Source organism: Brassica rapa, chromosome A04 (assembly GCF_000309985.2).
Source record: "Brassica rapa cultivar Chiifu-401-42 chromosome A04, CAAS_Brap_v3.01, whole genome shotgun sequence".
NCBI lineage: Eukaryota > Viridiplantae > Streptophyta > Magnoliopsida > Brassicales > Brassicaceae > Brassica > Brassica rapa.
This window is the reverse complement of record NC_024798.2, coordinates 13,916,091-13,933,917: the sequence shown is the minus strand read 5'-3', so window position 1 is coordinate 13,933,917 and position 17,827 is coordinate 13,916,091. Positions and strand designations below refer to the sequence as shown.

Below are 17,827 nucleotides of genomic sequence, written 5' to 3'. Positions count from 1 at the left end.
TTTTTTTATCTAAGAATGTCTTCCACTTCCACTTAAATCCAAAGTAGCAAAGTCAGTCTCCCACTGAAATCCAAAGTAAGCCTATTTATTATATATACAGCGCATATTTACTGGTAGAATTCAAAGTTCTGTATAAATTGGTTTTTTTTTTTGGTCAAAGTTCTGTATAAATTGGTAAGATCAACAACATACACACACACACACGATCTAAATTATATTAAAAAAATGGGAAAGGAAGACATTGTATTAATCCTCGCTTCTTTATCATAAGCTCCAGTGCCATTTATGTTTCTGCACAAACTTGTGATGATACTGCTGGGAATTTCAAACCCGGTAGTCCATATGACAAGAACCGCCGTCTCATCAACTCTACTCTAGCTTCTAACATCACGAACCATAACGGCTGGGTCAACGGTTCGATAGGGTTAGGCCCCAACATAGTCTACGACATGGGAATGTGCTCTCCAGGTGCTGGACCAGACTCTTTCTCCTCCTGTATCAACGACGCATTCGACAGTTTACTACAGGCCTGTTCGAACCAGTCAGACGCTTTCTCATGGCTCGGTCAAGAGATCCTTTGCCTTGTTCGCTACTCTAGCAAGTCCTTCGGGGTCCTATCCTTGAAGCCTTTTAGTAGATTTTATAATAATTTCTACATAAAAAATGAAGACCAGAAGGGGTTTGATAGTGTGTGGGACAGGTTAATGACTCGTATGATCACATCAGCTTCTTCGTCGGTGAGAAACAGTTCGTCTAATTCTTCTTCTCCGTTGCCATTGTCTAGTAGTAAATACTATGCAAAGGATGTATCGCCGGTGCCGATTTACGGGAACATTACGGTCTTGATGCAATGCACTCCAGATATATCTTCAAATGATTGTAAAATTTGCTTACAGACAAGCGTTGATTACTATAAGAAAGAGCTCCATGGGAGGAAAGGCAGTATTATAATGCGGCCAAGTTGCTTTTTCCGGTGGGAATTGTTTCCATTCTCTGGTGTTTTTGATAATATTAATCTTCAGTTTCGGCCATCATTGGCGCCTTCGCTGCCGCCTTCACCGCAGCGTTCTGAAGCCGACCTGGCCAGTAAAACCAAAACAAAAGGCAAGTCTTCGTTGGAAATATTTTCCGGCAATTCTTGTTTCTTTTTTTGTTGGTTTTGTGTTAGCTATGTTTATGGTGAACTGGTGGTGCAGATAAAGGGTTCTCGGGAAAAAAATCGCTGCAACAGTCATTGTTGTTTTCGTTGCCATAATAGTAATTGTCGTAGGCTTAGCTATCAAGAGAAGAAAGCGAAAGCAAGACATTGAACTTCCAAGTGAGTTTTTTGTTTGTTTATAGAAGTCTTGATTGATTTTGGTATTTCAAATTAAAGAATCCCACGGCTTAAGGAACTTGTTTGATGGTCATACATGAAGCGGAATCTGTTCAATTCGATTTAAAAATAATTGAAGCTGCGACAAACAACTTTTCAGAGCATAACAAGCTTGGTGAAGGTGGATTTGGTGAGGTTTACAAGGTATTTACCTTATATGTCCACCCTACTTTCTTCTTTTGTGGAGAAACAATGAAATGATGATACCTAATACGGTTGGGCACTTTACCCGATATTCGAAGTGGCACCCGAACCCGATCCGAAAAATTCGAACCGAAATCCGAACCGAAGTAGCAAAGTACCCAAACGGGTATTGAATAAGGAGAGATTGGATACCCGAACCCGAACGGATAATACCCAAACCTGAATGAAAATCCGAAGATAACCGAACATATGTATAATTAATCTTATATTTCTAGTTTACATCTCTCATTTTATATAAAATATTTATATTGATACCACACATACTTTAAGTTCATATGATATACATATAATTACGAAAAAAATGATTTGCTACTCACTTAAAATGCATGTCAAGTTTTTTATTTCAAAAATTAACAAAAAGTTACATCCAAAATTTAAAAAAAATAACTAAGTTAATGCCTTTTTAGTTTTAAAATGTTATGTCCAAATCTATTAACCATTCAATCTATTAAAAATAAAAAATTAGTTAACAGAAAGTTATATTTTTAAATAAAAGAAACTTGAGAAATGAAAATTTTAATTTTTTTTTCAAAATCTAAATATCCGAACCCGATCCGAAATAACCGAATCCGAACTAAAAATACCCGAACCCGATCCGAAGTACAGAAATACCTGAACGGGTTCTACACCTCTATACCAAAATACCCGAAAATCTGAAATACCCGACCTGAACCCGAACGGGTACCCGACGCCCACCCCTAATACCTAATATGCAATTAATTTTAAGGGTATGCTTATGAATGGAACTGAAGTTGCAGTAAAGAGGCTCTCAAAAACATCAGGACAAGGCGAAGTAGAGTTCAAGAACGAGGTTGTAGTTGTTGCAAAGCTTCAGCACAGAAATCTTGTTAGACTTCTTGGATTTTCGCTACACGGAGAAGAGAAATTACTCGTCTATGAGTTTGTTCCTAACCAAAGCCTCTATTATTTCCTCTTTGGTAAGTTAACTTCAGTTTTGGCATACCCTTGTCTGTTATTTATTCTTCTTATAGATAGGTAAGTGTGATTATATATGAATATACAGATCCTAGTAAGAGAGTTCAGTTGAACTGGACAGTGAGACGCAACATCATTGTGGGAATCACTCGAGGAGTTCTATATCTTCATCAAGATTCACGGCTAAAAATTATACACCGCGACCTCAAAGCAAGTAACATTCTCTTAGATGCTCACATGAATCCGAAAATCGCTGATTTCGGAATGGCAAAGATCTTTGGAGTGGACCAAACTGTAGCCAATACAGCAAGAGTAGTTGGGACCTTGTAAGAATATCCTTAAATGAAGTTGACAAAGTTATTTTAATGTGCCATTCTTCTGCCAATTTAACCTGTGTTTTTGCAGTGGTTACATGCCACCTGAATATGTGACGCATGGCCAATTCTCGACGAAATCAGATGTTTATAGCTTTGGAGTCTTGATTCTTGAGATCATTAGTGGCAGAAAGAACAGCAGCTTTTACCAAATGGATGGTTTGGTTAACAACTTAGTCACATACGTGAGAAATCATAAACTAATTAAGTTCCAAATTTTGTTGGATTCTTTCAAACGGTGATCATAGTTATGAATATATGCATTTACATAACTTCAACAGGTCTGGAGACTTTGGGAAAACAAATCATTGATTGAGCTTGTAGATAATGGTATCAAAGAAGATTGTAAACGCGATGAAGTCATTAGATATATTCATATTGGGATGTTATGTGTTCAAGAAAATCCTGTAGATCGTCCAACATTGTCGACTATACACCAAATGCTCACAAACAGCTCAGTAAATCTGCTTGTGCCTAGGCCACCTGGATTTTTTTTTGGGAACGGACCAAGATCAAACCCTTTAGCCCATGGATTGGAGCCAGGTCAGTCGAGTAGTAAGTCTATTCCTTGTTCCGTAGATGAAGCAACAATCACCGATGTTACTCCTCGTTGAAAATTCAACATGTTCTGTATGGACTGGTTTTGGTTGTCATTTGTTTTATGTCCGAAGTCAAAATGCATTATTCAAGCTTGAACTTGCAATTTGACTAAGCTCAAGTTCACTTCAATGTCAACGACAAAACAGAAGAATCAAGAAAAAATAATGCTTTGAATAGACGTAAGTGACGAGATTAAAGTCCTCAAAGCAGTATAGAATTGCCATCGTTAGAACATCTCCAATGAAAAACTCTATTTTTCCTCCAAAATAGAGTAAAAATAAAAATGGAGTAAAATTGCTCCAACCCTACTCCATTTTTCATTCCATAATGGAGTGATGAACAAACAAAAAATAGATTACTCCATTTATGAAGTAAATTTCATTATTGAATGAGATATGGAGTTGGATTGTAGCATTTCTTACTCAATATTCACTTTTACTCCATTTTAAAAGAAAAAATGGAGTAGAGATGGAGATGCCCTTAATTGTGGTGTCTCACATAGTTTCTCACCACTAAAACGTTTAAATTTGATCAAAAAGTCTCAAAGATAGTAAAAAGGGTTTCTTTTGAGTAACTTTTATCTCTCAATGATCTCTCACCACACTTGTCACCATATGATTATTCAATTCTTTTTAAAAGAAAGTAAAGTTAGCTATATAGGTTGCCTTCATATTCCCCCCCTAATTTTTTTTTTTGTTTTTTTAATGCATATATTTCATTCATAAGTGTTCTTACAATAATGAATCAAACAGACCAGAAACAAAATATAAAAGAAAAGGTATACCAGTAGGAACCGTAAATTAACCCCATACACATGTGGATAATAGTAAATGCAAAGGAAAATAGTGAAATTGTGAAGGAGAGCCAAACAAACAAAAACCAATGGAATTACTTTTCAACATCTCTCGTGTAACAGAGAAACAATGCATATCTCCTCTCAAAACTGTTGAGAGACCTCTCCACAACCAAAACTCATGGCTTCATAATGCGGCAGAGAACATGAAAGATATAGCAAGGTCTAATCCCTTTCATAAGAACCGAGAATAAAATCTGTAAGAAACATACCTGCACAGAAAAGACAGCATGAAGCATATGGGACAAGGCTCCAACCCCAACCCCTGCAACTACCAGTCCACCACACCGGATGAATAGACGAGCCACCACACTCGATGAAACAAAACATAACAGAGAAAAATCAGATCTAGCAGAGAGAACTCTTGCCGGCTAGACAGACAAAACCAACCAAATCAGATCTAGTGATGGATTCGTTGTCAGCCTGCTCCGTGGCAGGTCGAATCATTTTCTTTTTATTCGAAATTTTGACCTGCATAAGAGTATAACCCGCAAAGAATATTTTTTATACACGTACCCGCTTCGCCAAAACCGGCCAAACTCCTAGGTAATATTAATTAGACTAAAAAATTTAATTTTAAAATATTATTTCCAGATAACAACACAATATATATAATAATTATCTTAGTTATCAAAATATGTTTTACTTTAGAAATTTTTATTATATTAATTTATAATCAATTATTTAACCTATAAATCTAATATTATTAATATTAATTTTATATTCTATAATGAATTATATACAAAATTTTATTTTTCACTAATATTTAATTACACATCTTTGTTTTTGAACCTAATAAAAAGAAGGAATTACAATGAGTTTTGTGAGAACATATTGAAAATAAAAACTGTAACAACATGTTTATCCTGATAATATAAGTTCGTTAAATAAACCATTAAAATATGTATGACATTATTACATCAATGGGAGCATTGAGATATACACTAACTATAATTTTTTCTTAAAGTATGTTTCTGTTTTTTTTTGGTTAATTTTTATTTTATTTTAATTATTTTATGATTAACTAATGATTAAGCTAATTATTCATTAAGGTTTTCAACAACTTTAACCGCTTTAATTTTTATTGTGAGAGATCCAATGCAAAAATTCACTTCGCAAAAAATAGTGTACATGGATAAAATAGACTACAATAATTTTATAAAATCAGGGAGAAGATGACAAATAAGCAAAATCACTTCTCAAATAATAATATAGATATATAAACATTTATGATATTTTATATATTTTTCGAAAATTTTTGTTTCTTAAAAAAAACTTTTTTTTTTAATTTGCATGTTGCCGCGTATCTGTGACTCAAATTCGGCTGATCCACCCGTTCTGCTTAAAATAATCTCAACCGTATCCGCATCCGCAATTCAAATTTTTCTATTTGTTCGTCCCGCACCCATTTTGTGGCGGATCAAACGGGCCAAGGCCCGCGGGTATTGATTAAAATTCACAGCTCTAGGTTTATCGATGAAGTGGAAATCTAGGGTGTTTTGAGCGTGGGTTCATGTAACTGAGGGGGGAATGTCAAGGCAACCCTAGCTACAACTAAAAGTTAATATTTTAATATTTTGAGAAATTCACAATTGTATCTACCATTTCTCATGATCTAAGGATCACAATCATATAGTTTTCAGACGTAAATACCCTATTGGAACTCTTTTACCAAAAAAAAAAAACCTATCGGAACTAAGTTTTTTTTTTAAAATATTTTATTTAATTGGAATTGATCGCAAGTATCAAAATATGAACTACTAATGGACACAAAACAAATTAACAATTATGTTAATTATTAATTTTGTATTTTTCTAGCTGGAAACATATTTAATTTGTAGTAGTTGATTACGTTTTTTTTTTGTCAGGTGTGATAAAATATTTAGTTTAAAAAATTCCAGTAAAATAAATTTACTTTTTACCATTACCAGTAAAATATAATTTTATTTCTCCAATCAATCTCACAAAATGTTGGTCATCACTTACCAGTGTTTAAGGCTGTGTAACTGAAATCTTCAAATTAGTGTCCACAGGAAAGTTTGATAATGTTGGACCAATGTGTTGTAAGGCAGCTTTGGCTGTGGATGCGAAATGCTGGCCACATATGTTTCCACTAAATACATTCTTCCCTCGTCTTCTCAAAGAAAGTTGTTCTCGCATCATCAATGAAGCAGAACCTACGCACAAATGAAGTCAGTAACAGAAGAAATCATGGAAAATGCTTTGGGTTAAGTTACTTACAGCTTGTACTTCATACTTTCAATAGTTTATGTATTCCAATGAAATTATCTATTTCAAAAGAACTAATTCAAAAACTATATTGTCAAAAACTCAAACCATAGATCATCACATTCTGATCTAGCAGTCTTAGATCTTCCTTCCACCAAGACTAAGCCTAACTCGAGCTGTATGCTTATAGAACCTATCATGTTCAAGTAAAATCGTGCCAATAGCCATATAAACGATGTGGGATACTTCATACCAATAACAAATGTTAGAACTTTTTTTTTTTTTTTGTGGAGGAAGATTGCTTAAGAGAAATTTTTGGGATAAAAGTTTTTTTTTCACTAAAAGAGTCCCCAAAGAGGAAAATGATCAAAAATGTTTCAATAAATAGTAAATAAAGTTAGGGTTAAAGTTAAGGGACGGAATTTAGAATTTTAATAAATAAATAAATAAATATTAAACTGCTAAAATAAATTTTTAAAAAATAGTTTCAAAAAGCATTTTCAAATTTCAAAGAAAAAATCGAAAAATTATAAAAGATACATTTGAAAGCATATAATTCGAAAAATATAAAAAAATATTTTTTTATTATTTTTCTAAATAATTAGTTATATTGATATATCTATAAATCGACAGGTAGAATTTTTTTTACCTCTTTAATGAAACATCTTTTAATCATTTTCTTTTTTTTGTGGGTTGTTATGATGACAAAATTTTAAAAATTTACTATTTGAGAGAATTGTCGATTGCTTAAAATACTATTACTAGTTGATGTCCCCCACTTTACCTAAAAATATTTAATTCCAATGTTTATTTTTATTTAAAACAATATTTAAATTAGATATAAATTAGTTATTATAAATTATAAAACTTCAATATTCGTATTGTTAATTAAGGTATTAAATTATATTCTTTTATTTCATAGTTTTATTTTTTTATTTTTATTTTATTTTACGTCATTTCATAGTTTTATTTATGTGTAGATTTTGGATCAATTTTCTATAGTAATAATTAAATTAGGAAATTTGTATTTGAAATTAAACACATATTGTATTTGGACTGAAAATAAATCATGTGGCACTGAAAGGATTCTAAATAATCAAGACTATAAAACATCACCAAAATAAAGATAGTCTAGGAGTAGGGGTGTCAAAATAGGTAAACCAATCCAAACCAAACCATATCCAAATGGTTTTAAACTTATATGGGTTATGGTTTTAACCAATCCATTTGACAAATGGATTGGGTAAATCCATAACTCATTTAAGTTAATGACTTAATGGTTTTAATGGCTAACTCATGAACAATAATTTTATAGCTTAAATGGTTACTAAGTAAAAATATTACTTTGGGGCTGAAAACAAAAAGAATACTTAGACTTTTGATAAATACAATTATATGGTTTTGGTGTTAAAAACAATTTTATTATTTTAGCAGAGAAGATAATTTTGTGATTTTAGTGCGAAAACTACTTTTAACATTTTTGCGGGAAAACAAGATGTTCTGTTTTAGTGGAAATACAATTTTATGGTTCTGGCAAGAAAACACAATATTACGGTTTTGGCCGGAAAATACAATATTGCAGTTTTGGTGAGAAAAAGGTGATTTTGCGGTTTTGGCGAGAAATTCAATTTTGTGGTTTTGGTGGCAAAACTCAATTTTACGGTTTTTCCAAGAAAACATAGTATTAAGTAGGGCTGTTCAATATGGTAAAACCGAAACGTACCGAACCGAACCGAAATAGACAATATGGTTTGGTTTTGGTATATACCATATAAACCGAATGGATATAATTTTATAAAAACCATAGGATTTGGATATGGTTTGGTATATAACCGATTAAACCGAATAAACCGAACAAAACCGATTAAAAGTAGAAACATGTAAATATGTATCTATTTTATAACAATACATGAAAATCTATTTGTTATATAAGTTAAATTTGTGTTAATAACTATTACCATAATGTTATAGTAATAAAGAACCTTATATAATTTGTAAAAACACTTGAACTATAATTAAATAACAATACATCGGAATTCATACATCTTATTTTCTAAGTCTTTTATTTATTTTTATCTTTTTGCTTTATTTTAGTATTCACTAAATTAATATGAAGATGATAAATTTGATGGAAAATGAAAATTTTCACAACTTTTTTCTTATCTATAAACAAACAGAGTTTCGTGTTCAATCAAAAAAGCATGACTTTAATGAACACTAAATATGGAAGAGTGGAAAAACTTTTCTTTCATGTTTATGTTTTGTTTCATATTTTTATTTTCAAAATTTCAGGCTCTGATTTTAATTATAGATTTGATGATTTTATTTGATGGTAGAAACATTTTTACGTTTTTGTTCATTTATTTGAACATGTAATATATTTTTAATAAATGACTGTGTTGACAATACCAAAAACCGACGGAATATAAACCGAACCAAACCGAAGTAAACATGGATTTAGAAAGGTACTTATAACCGAAATACCGAAAACCGAAAAAAATCGAACCTAAACCGAACCGATATCCGGATTGAACACCCCTAGTATTAAGGTTTTGGCCAGAAAATACAATATTGCAGTTTTGGCGGGAAAACACGATTTTGCGCTTTTGGCGGAAAAACCGATTTTGAGATTTTGGCAGGAAATTTCAAGTTTGCGGTTTTGGCGGGAAAAATCAATTTTATGGTTTTGGCGGGAAAACTCAATTTTACGATTTCGGCAGTAAATTCAATTTTACGGTTTTCACGAGAAAACGCGATTTTGCAGTTTTGGCGGAAAAACTCAATGTTACAATTTTGGCGGGAAAAATTAATTTTGCGGTTTTGGTGGGAAACTCGATTTTATGGTTTTGGCGGAAAACTCAATATTACGGGTTTGGCGGAAAAATTCGAGTTCAGGGTTTTGGCAGTAATTTCAATTTTATGGTTTTCACGAGAAAACACGATTTTGCAGTTTTGGCGAGAAAACTCAATTTTCGATTTTGGGAAAAAAACCCAATCTTGCGGTTTTGGCGGGAAACTCGATTTTATGGTTTTGGCGGAAAATTCAATTTTACGGTTTTGGCGGGAAAACTCGATTTCACGATTTTGGCAGGAAAACACGGCTTTGCCGTTTTGGCGGGAAATTTTGGATTTTACGGCTTTGGCGGGAAATTATGTCATATGTTCAGTTAAAATCGCTATCTGGTTTCAATTTATTTTTCAAAATTTTAGGTTTGTAAAAGTTATAACACATTAAAATTGTATCTTAATTTATTTTTTTAGTTCGGATAACTAGAGTTTGTAAGGTCATTTGGCTTTTAATTAACCATAAACTATGGTTGTATCTATTTTTATTTAAAAAATCTCTATTTTATTTTATATGGTTACATAATGGATTTTCTATAAGATTTTACTAAAACAGAGAATAAACTAATTTAGTTTTGGTAATTTTAATATATCATTTTATCGAAACCCAATATTTATTATTTACACAGAGGTGCGGAAAAATAATGGAGTTGTAAATAGTTAGAAATAAAAGAGCAAAATTTATGTGGAAGCACCCTAGCCTATTGGTTAAGGTTTAAAGTCTTCTACACCCATGCTTGGGGTTCGAATCCTAGATTATGCAATTTCTTGCAGATTATAGGATGCGAAGCTTTCGGAGGTTCCAGAGTAATGTAAGCAGAGCCGTTCGTTCTGATCGCCTGTTGCGGTGAGAGCCTGTCCATCGAGGATGTCGTACATGCAGAGCCGTCTGTGGTTTCAAGTGTTTCAGAGAGAGCTTCATCGTGGAATCATTATTCGTGAAGCTGTTCATCAATATCGCATATGTTGCAGGTAGTTGATCATCTTATGTAATAGATTTAGAGATTACATGATGATGTAATGTGTTACCCAACGTTAAAAAAAGACCAACATTTATAAATATGTGCTTATTTATCTACAAATAATAATAAGGATAAGGTTGTTATTTCTTAATATTATTACATGTCAGTTCGATATTAGCGGGTTGATCTCTGTAACTATTTATTAGCTCCAAGATCAATGATTTGAGTTCGCAATATTTTATTTCCTTGAAGCCGATTTAAAGAACTCTCTGAAGATATAGGAGCATCAAATTTTTCTTCTGAGAAGTAAACATTGTAAGCTACTTAAAAGGTATCGGAGAAACAATAAATATCCATTGCATTGTAGCATAAATTAATTTTCTTTATATTCTCAGAGTAACCAAATACAGTTTGGTTCGAATCAGATTAATCATAGGGTATTAAATTAATACTCGACTTTCGATTTATAAATTTAATGTGTTATATACACAATAGACTTTGATCAAAGAAAATATACAAACTGGACTTTCATTATAAATGGAAAGTAATCTTTTATTTTAAAATGAAACTATTTTATTTTGCAAGTATCAACTTTGTTATTTATTGTTTTTTAATAATGCATACATTTAAAAAAAAATTGCAATAAAATAAAATAATTAATTTAATTAAAAGCCAAAAATTATTCAAAACATTTCTTTGAAAACCTAATAAATATTCTCAAACAATTAACAAAAAGTTAGTCAAAACTGCAAACAATCACTAATTAGTAGTCTTATCGTGTATGGTAAAGATTTAAATAAACTCATAAAAGTTTAGTCAAAATTTCCAGATAATTTATTACTTGTATTTATGGTTGAAGGTTGAATAAGGATATTATATTAATATGGTAAGAATATTAAACAAAACATTATAATAGGGTAGAGCTAAAAATCAAAACACATATGCTATATATATCTGAGTAACTTAGTCAAAATTTCTTATGCATCTTTTCAACTAACTAAATATAACTGGGATTCAAGAGAGCATTCAATAAAGAATTTCTATCAGTTTTTAAGGTACACATGCAAATTTTATGATAAATCTAATCACTAGTGATATTATTACATATCAGATTTTTATATTGCATCACTATCACAAAATATATTAATCTTTGTCATAATATGCTTAGTTTTGAAATTATATTGATTTACTTATAAGAAATAATACATATTCCCAATTTGATATTTTGAAAGTTCTTTAAATAGAAAAATTATAATCGTAAAAGGCATGCAATTATATGTTTTAGAACAGTGCTTGTACATTTCTGTCGTGTTGCATAAATTTAAATTACATTTTTCTAGTGGCTCACATTATTGTATAGACTAAGGAAATATTTTCTTAATCTCTTGAAATATTAAATTTTCAAAACAATAAATTATATAGAAGCATTAATTAATTATTTGCTTGCAATTTTTGAGTTTATCTATACTATTAAAGCAGGATTCTATTTTAAAAGTTTAGGATTCTGCCTTAAGATTTTTATCATATTTACAAAATATTAGAGATATTTTATATTTATAGTAACAAATAAATTTCTTTACAAACCAAAACAAAACCATAAATGCTAGTTAACTATTAGAATTTACTTTCGGTAAAACTTTATCATACCCATAACAATTCTTTTTTCGACCAGATTTTTTTTTGTTTTGAATAATTAGATATTTCTAATCATATGAAGTATACTTAATTTTGCGGGTAATAAATAAATTAAACTAATATAATTTATTTATGAGATACAAATGAATTGATGTGTTTTTTTTTTGTAGTGTATTTTCCTAATTCTGAGAAATAACAAAATCATAAAATTTCCTTTTTACAATTTTTATAGTTGAGTTTTATATGGTTGAAACAAATATATGCATCTAAGTAAATAATAACTAATAGTTAAAATCTGAAAAGAAAAAAAAAATCTGCAAAGAATAATATTAGATTATGTAATGAGAAAATATATTTAGTATATAAATATAATACTTTAGAATAAATTAAAATTAATACAATATTTTTCTAAAAAATTAACTTCTTTAAAAATAATTTCATAAATATAAATATAATTTTTATAGCATATCTAATATCTATAATTATAACATAAACAATCAATAAATTTTAAATGTATATAGGTATCATATATAAAAACACATAATCTTATAATTAAAAAAATCTTATAATTAAAAAATTTATAGAATTTTAAAAGAAAATTAATCCCGCGCTTTAAAAAAAACTCGGGTCAAAATCTAGTATTACTTAATGCAGTTTTTGAATCTCTTTGATTTCCCAGTTCATATAACAGAATCTCATTATTGTTTTTTAAATAAAATTTGGGAGTTCAAATACTTAAAATTGTTTGTAATTATATGTAGTAAAACAAATTTTGTTAGATTCTTGGAATTGAATGCTGTTATTCATAGTATTATTTTGAAATTCACAGGAATTGATGTCAAAAGAGATGGCTAAAATAAATCGTGATGTGCTAATGCTAAGAGAAGATCAGGCTCCTAAAGTTGGAGCAAGCTTGAGCCGATCTGAACCAAGGAATATTTCAATGGTTGGCATTAAACCTCAAATACTTGACTTGAATGTGAAACCTTGTTCTGATTCCGACGAGGAAGAAAAAGGAGAAATTGCAAAAGAATTTCAGAATCTTGCAGGTTTAAAAACTCATGATGCCTATTACGTTGATCATAAGCTTTTGTACGAGCTTGAGGTTGAGATCATTGCTCGTCTACCATGCTTTGAATACTGGAAACTGCAGTTTCTTAACAAGAAATTCTTGCAGTTATTAAAGAGTTGTGAAATTTTCAGGGTGAGACAAGAAAAAGGACTTGTGAAACCCTATGTGATTTTGCATTCAGGGGCTGTATCTAATTGGGAAATGTTTGATAAGGATTTTAAAACCTTTCGGAGACTTCCTAAAGTTCCTTCTTCTGACTATTGCTTTTTCCACAGCGATAAGGAAACAATTAGTGTGGGTACTCAACTAATTGTCATAGGGAGAGAAATAGATGGAATTGTGGTGTTTCGCTATGAGCTAGAGAATCATAAGTGGTTCAAAGGTCCTTCAATGATCACACCGAGGGCCATGTACGGTTCTGCAAGCCATGGTAAAACCGCATTTTTTGCAGGAGGCATTAAAATGGATGAAAATGGAAACCCTGTTGTTGTGCAAACTGTAGAAAAGTATAATGCTGATACAAAAAGGTGGACTATGATTAATGGAATGCATAAAGCAAGGAAGTTCAGCTCAGGATGTTTCTTGCGTGGAAAATTTTACGTCCTCGGTGGCCGAGATGATAATGATAAACACCTCACTTGTGGAGAAAGTTATGATGAGACGACCAATTCTTGGGAGTTGATACCTGACATGCTAAAAGACATGACAGTCATTGCGCATTCCCAATCTCCGCCCCTTATTGCTGTGGTTGATGACAATCTATACATGTTAGAAACATCTTTGAACGAGCTTCGGGTATATGATATAAACACAAATAATTGGAAGAAACTTGGTGTTGTCCCTGTGAGCGCAAACGCTGCCTTCGGTTGGGGGATTGCGTTTAAATCGATAGGAGACAGACTTCTGGTGATTGGAACTTCTCACTCTTGGCATAGGAAGACAGTAGTTCACTCATGCCGTCCTTCTCCAGACGTGGAAGAGCAGCACTGGGAAGAAATAAAACATTGGTGTGTTGGTGCTGAGCTCCCACAGTTTATTCATAACTGTTGTGTGATGTTTGCTTAAAGTTTTCTCCATGGAAAACTTGGAAACTTATTTGTTTTTGCATTTGTGCTTAAAGTTGTTGCATTTGGTTTTAAGTTGTTTGGTGTGTGTTTTTCTGATTTTTTTTGTTTTTCATTTGGGATAAAAATGTTGTTGTTTTTTGTTTGTTTTAAGTGCTTATGTTTGTCAAAAAATACTAATGTTGTCTATGTAATGATTATTTATTTATTTTGGTTTTGTTTTTTTCCTCTTCAGCCAAAAATGTCACTGACAAAATAGGTAAACCAACCCAAACCAAACCATATCCAAATGGTTTTAAGCTTATATGGGTTATGGTTTTAACCAATCCAATCCATTTGACAAATGGATTGGGTCAATCCATAACTCATTTAAGTTAATGATTGAATGGTTTTAATGGTTAAGCCATGAACAATAATTATATAGCTTAAATGGTTACTAAGTAACAATATTACTTTGGGGTTGAAAACAAAAAGAATACTTAGACTTTTGATACATACAATTATATGGTTTTGGTGGTAAAAATCATTTTATTATTTTAGCAGAGAAGATAATTTTGTGATTTTAGTGAGAAAACTGCTTTTAACGTTTTTGCGGAAAAACAAGATTTTCTGTTTTAGCGGAAATACAATTTTATGGTTTTGGCTAGAAAAAAACAGTATTACGGTTTTGGCCAGAAAATACAATATTGCAATTTTGGTGGGAAAACACAATTTTGCGGTTTTGACGAGAAAATTTAATTTTGTGGTTTTGGTGGGTAAACTCAATTTTACGGTTTTGGCAAGAAAACATAGTATTACGGTTTTAGCCGGAAAAATGCAATATTGCAATTTGGCGGGAAAACTCAATTTTACGATTTTGGCAGTAAATTCAATTTTACGGTTTTTACGAGTAAACACGATTTTGCAGTTTTGGCGGAAAAACTCAATTTTACAATTTTAGCGAGAAAACTCAATTTTGCGGTTTTGGCGGGAAACTCGATTTTATGGTTTTGGCGGAAAAACTTGAGTTCACGGTTTTGGCAGTAATGTCAATTTTACGGGTTTCACGGGAAAACACGATTTTGCAGTTTTGGCGGGAAAACTCAATTTTTTTATTTCGGCGGAAAAACTCAATCTTGCGGTTTTGGCAGGAAACTCAATTTTAGGGTTTTAGCGGAGAACTCAATTTTACGGGTTGGCCGGGAAAACTCGATTTCACGGTTTTGGCGGGAAAATACGACTTTGTCGTTTTGGCTGGAAATTTTGAATTTACGGCTTTGGCGGGAAAACATAACTTTGCGGTTTGGCGGAAAAACTTGATTTTACGGTTTTGGCGGGAAAACACGACTTTGCGGTTTTGGCGGAAAACTCAATTTTACGGTTTTGGCAGAAAAAACATGACTTTGCGGTTTTGACGAAAAAACATGATTTTGTCGTTCCTGTGGGGAAATGAGATTTAGCGTTCTGGTGGAAAACTTGATTTTATGATTTGGCAAAATTTATGATTAAATTTGGCTTATTAAAAAATCAAGATATAATAGTTTTATATATATTAAAAGTTGGGTGTTAACAAATATATATATATATATAGGAAAATTCTTCTAAATAGACAATTTTCAAGTTTTGGTTACAAAAATAGATCTCAAGGAGGAAAATGGCCATAATGTTTCATTTAATAGGTAAAAGGACTCACCCTAATACCCTATATATAAAAAAATAAAAAAATATTTTTTTATAGTTTTAGATTATATGTTTTCAAATTTCAACTTTTTTATACAAAAAAAAAATTTGAAAAAATTTCAAAATTTTTTTTATTTTTTTTTCAAATTTTCTTTTTGTAATTCGAAAATACTTTTTGAAACTATTTAAAAAAAATTATTTTCAAATTTTTAATATTTATTTTTTATTTTTATAAAATTTTAAATCTCAATCCCAAATCTCCACCCCTTAACTCTAAACCCTAAGGTTTAGATTAGTTAACCCTAGATGTATAAGTGTATATTTACCTCTTTAGTGAAACATTTTAGTCATTTTGATCCATAGAGTTTATATTTGTGACAGAAATTTTTTTAGTGCTATCCTATGGTATTTCCCATATATATATATATGTATATGTGAATAATTGGGTTAGATTTAGTTTATTAAATTGAGTTATATATATATATATATATATGAAAAAAAACATTTGGTGTAGTAAAATTGGTTTAGAAATTTGGTTTGTTTTTTCGTTTATATATTTGATTTGAGTTTTTGTTTGTTATAAATTGTTATTGGTTTAGTTATGGATAACTCATTATGCATTACAATCCAAACCATTTTAACCCAATCCATTAAAATCATTAACCCATTTAATCCATTAATCCATTTGGACCCAATTATTCTATCCATTAAGATACATGGTTTGGATTGGTTTGGATTGGTTTGGGTTGATCCATTAACTTTTACCCATTTTGACACCTATATCTAGGAGTGTTCAATCCGGTAAAACAAAACCATTTAAAACCAAACCGAAGTAGAGAAATTGGTCTGGATTTGGTAGTACCGAATAAAGCGAATGTATGTTATTTAAAAAACCCCGCATTATATGGATATGGTTCAGTATATTCAATGATTAAACCAAATAAACCAAAAAGCCGATTAATTCAGATATATTAGTATACTTGTATATGAATTTTATAATAATCTGAAATTGATCAATATTTCCAATAAAAATCAGAGAAACTGATTACAATATTAGTCATTAAAATCATATACTAAAAATAAGATAAAAGCAATGATGATATTATCGGTAGATATTGTTAATATAAATTGTTAATATCTATTTATTAATTAAATTTCTTAAATATCATTTGTAATTATATATTAAATTTTTAAAAAAAATAATAGTATATATATCAGTAGAATAGGTTAATGTTTATTAACTATCTTAAATATCATGATAAATATATAGATATCAAAATAAAGTTTTAAATAATAATATTAATTAAGCTAATGACTTATATTAAAATCATGGAAAATATGACAAGTAATCAAATTAACTAAAATCATGGAGAAGATGACAAGTAATCAATTCATTTTTCAAAATAATATTATAGATTATATATACATTTCATTTCACTTGTATCTAAGATGTTTTAGTTTTGAGTTTAATTACAAAATCATTTTAATGAAATGTCAAAATTAGATATATAAAACAAAAATATTTCAATTTGTGGAACTGTACTAATATTATTATTTAATTTACCAGATTTATTCTAATTTTGATTGATTTCAACTAAATTAAATCACTTTAAAACAGTTTAAATCGATTATAATGGTTTAGACTGATTTTAGTCATCTAAATTGGATTTTAAGAAAATTGTTTTGGTTAGAACATCTTTTGCCCATTGCTATTGAACAGATAATACTAGGGTCGGTCCGCCTTACGGGCGGGATATTAGTTAATTTGATATTCACTAAATGCTCGAGTTAAAATTTGTTTTAAGATTCAAGAATTTGGTTATTAGTAGGCGGTGGTATAGTTGTTTTTCGATCATTCTTGTTTTGGTATTGTATCAAATTAACTAATTGTTCAACTCATAATTATAGATGTACAAATGTGGATTTATGATAAAGTTTGATGACAATACTGTTTTTTTTTTATTCTTATTCATAGTGGAGTGTGCATGTGTCAGAAAAAGGCCTATAACAATTTTTTATG

At 30.5% G+C, this 17,827-nt stretch overlaps 1 protein-coding gene and 1 pseudogene across 1 annotated transcript; both read left to right on the top strand.

Moving 5' to 3' along the window:
• Positions 1 to 221: 221 nt before the first annotated feature.
• Positions 222 to 8,057, top strand: LOC103864652 (annotated as a pseudogene).
• A 749-nt stretch (positions 8,058 to 8,806) lies between these two features.
• LOC117133688 (F-box/kelch-repeat protein At3g27150-like) lies at positions 8,807 to 16,914 on the top strand. The gene has a single exon (XM_033290485.1). It carries the CDS (start codon positions 12,848 to 12,850, stop codon positions 14,147 to 14,149), a length of 1,302 nt encoding a protein of 433 aa, XP_033146376.1. The 5' UTR covers positions 8,807 to 12,847; the 3' UTR covers positions 14,150 to 16,914.
• The last annotated feature ends 913 nt before the right edge of the window (positions 16,915 to 17,827 follow it).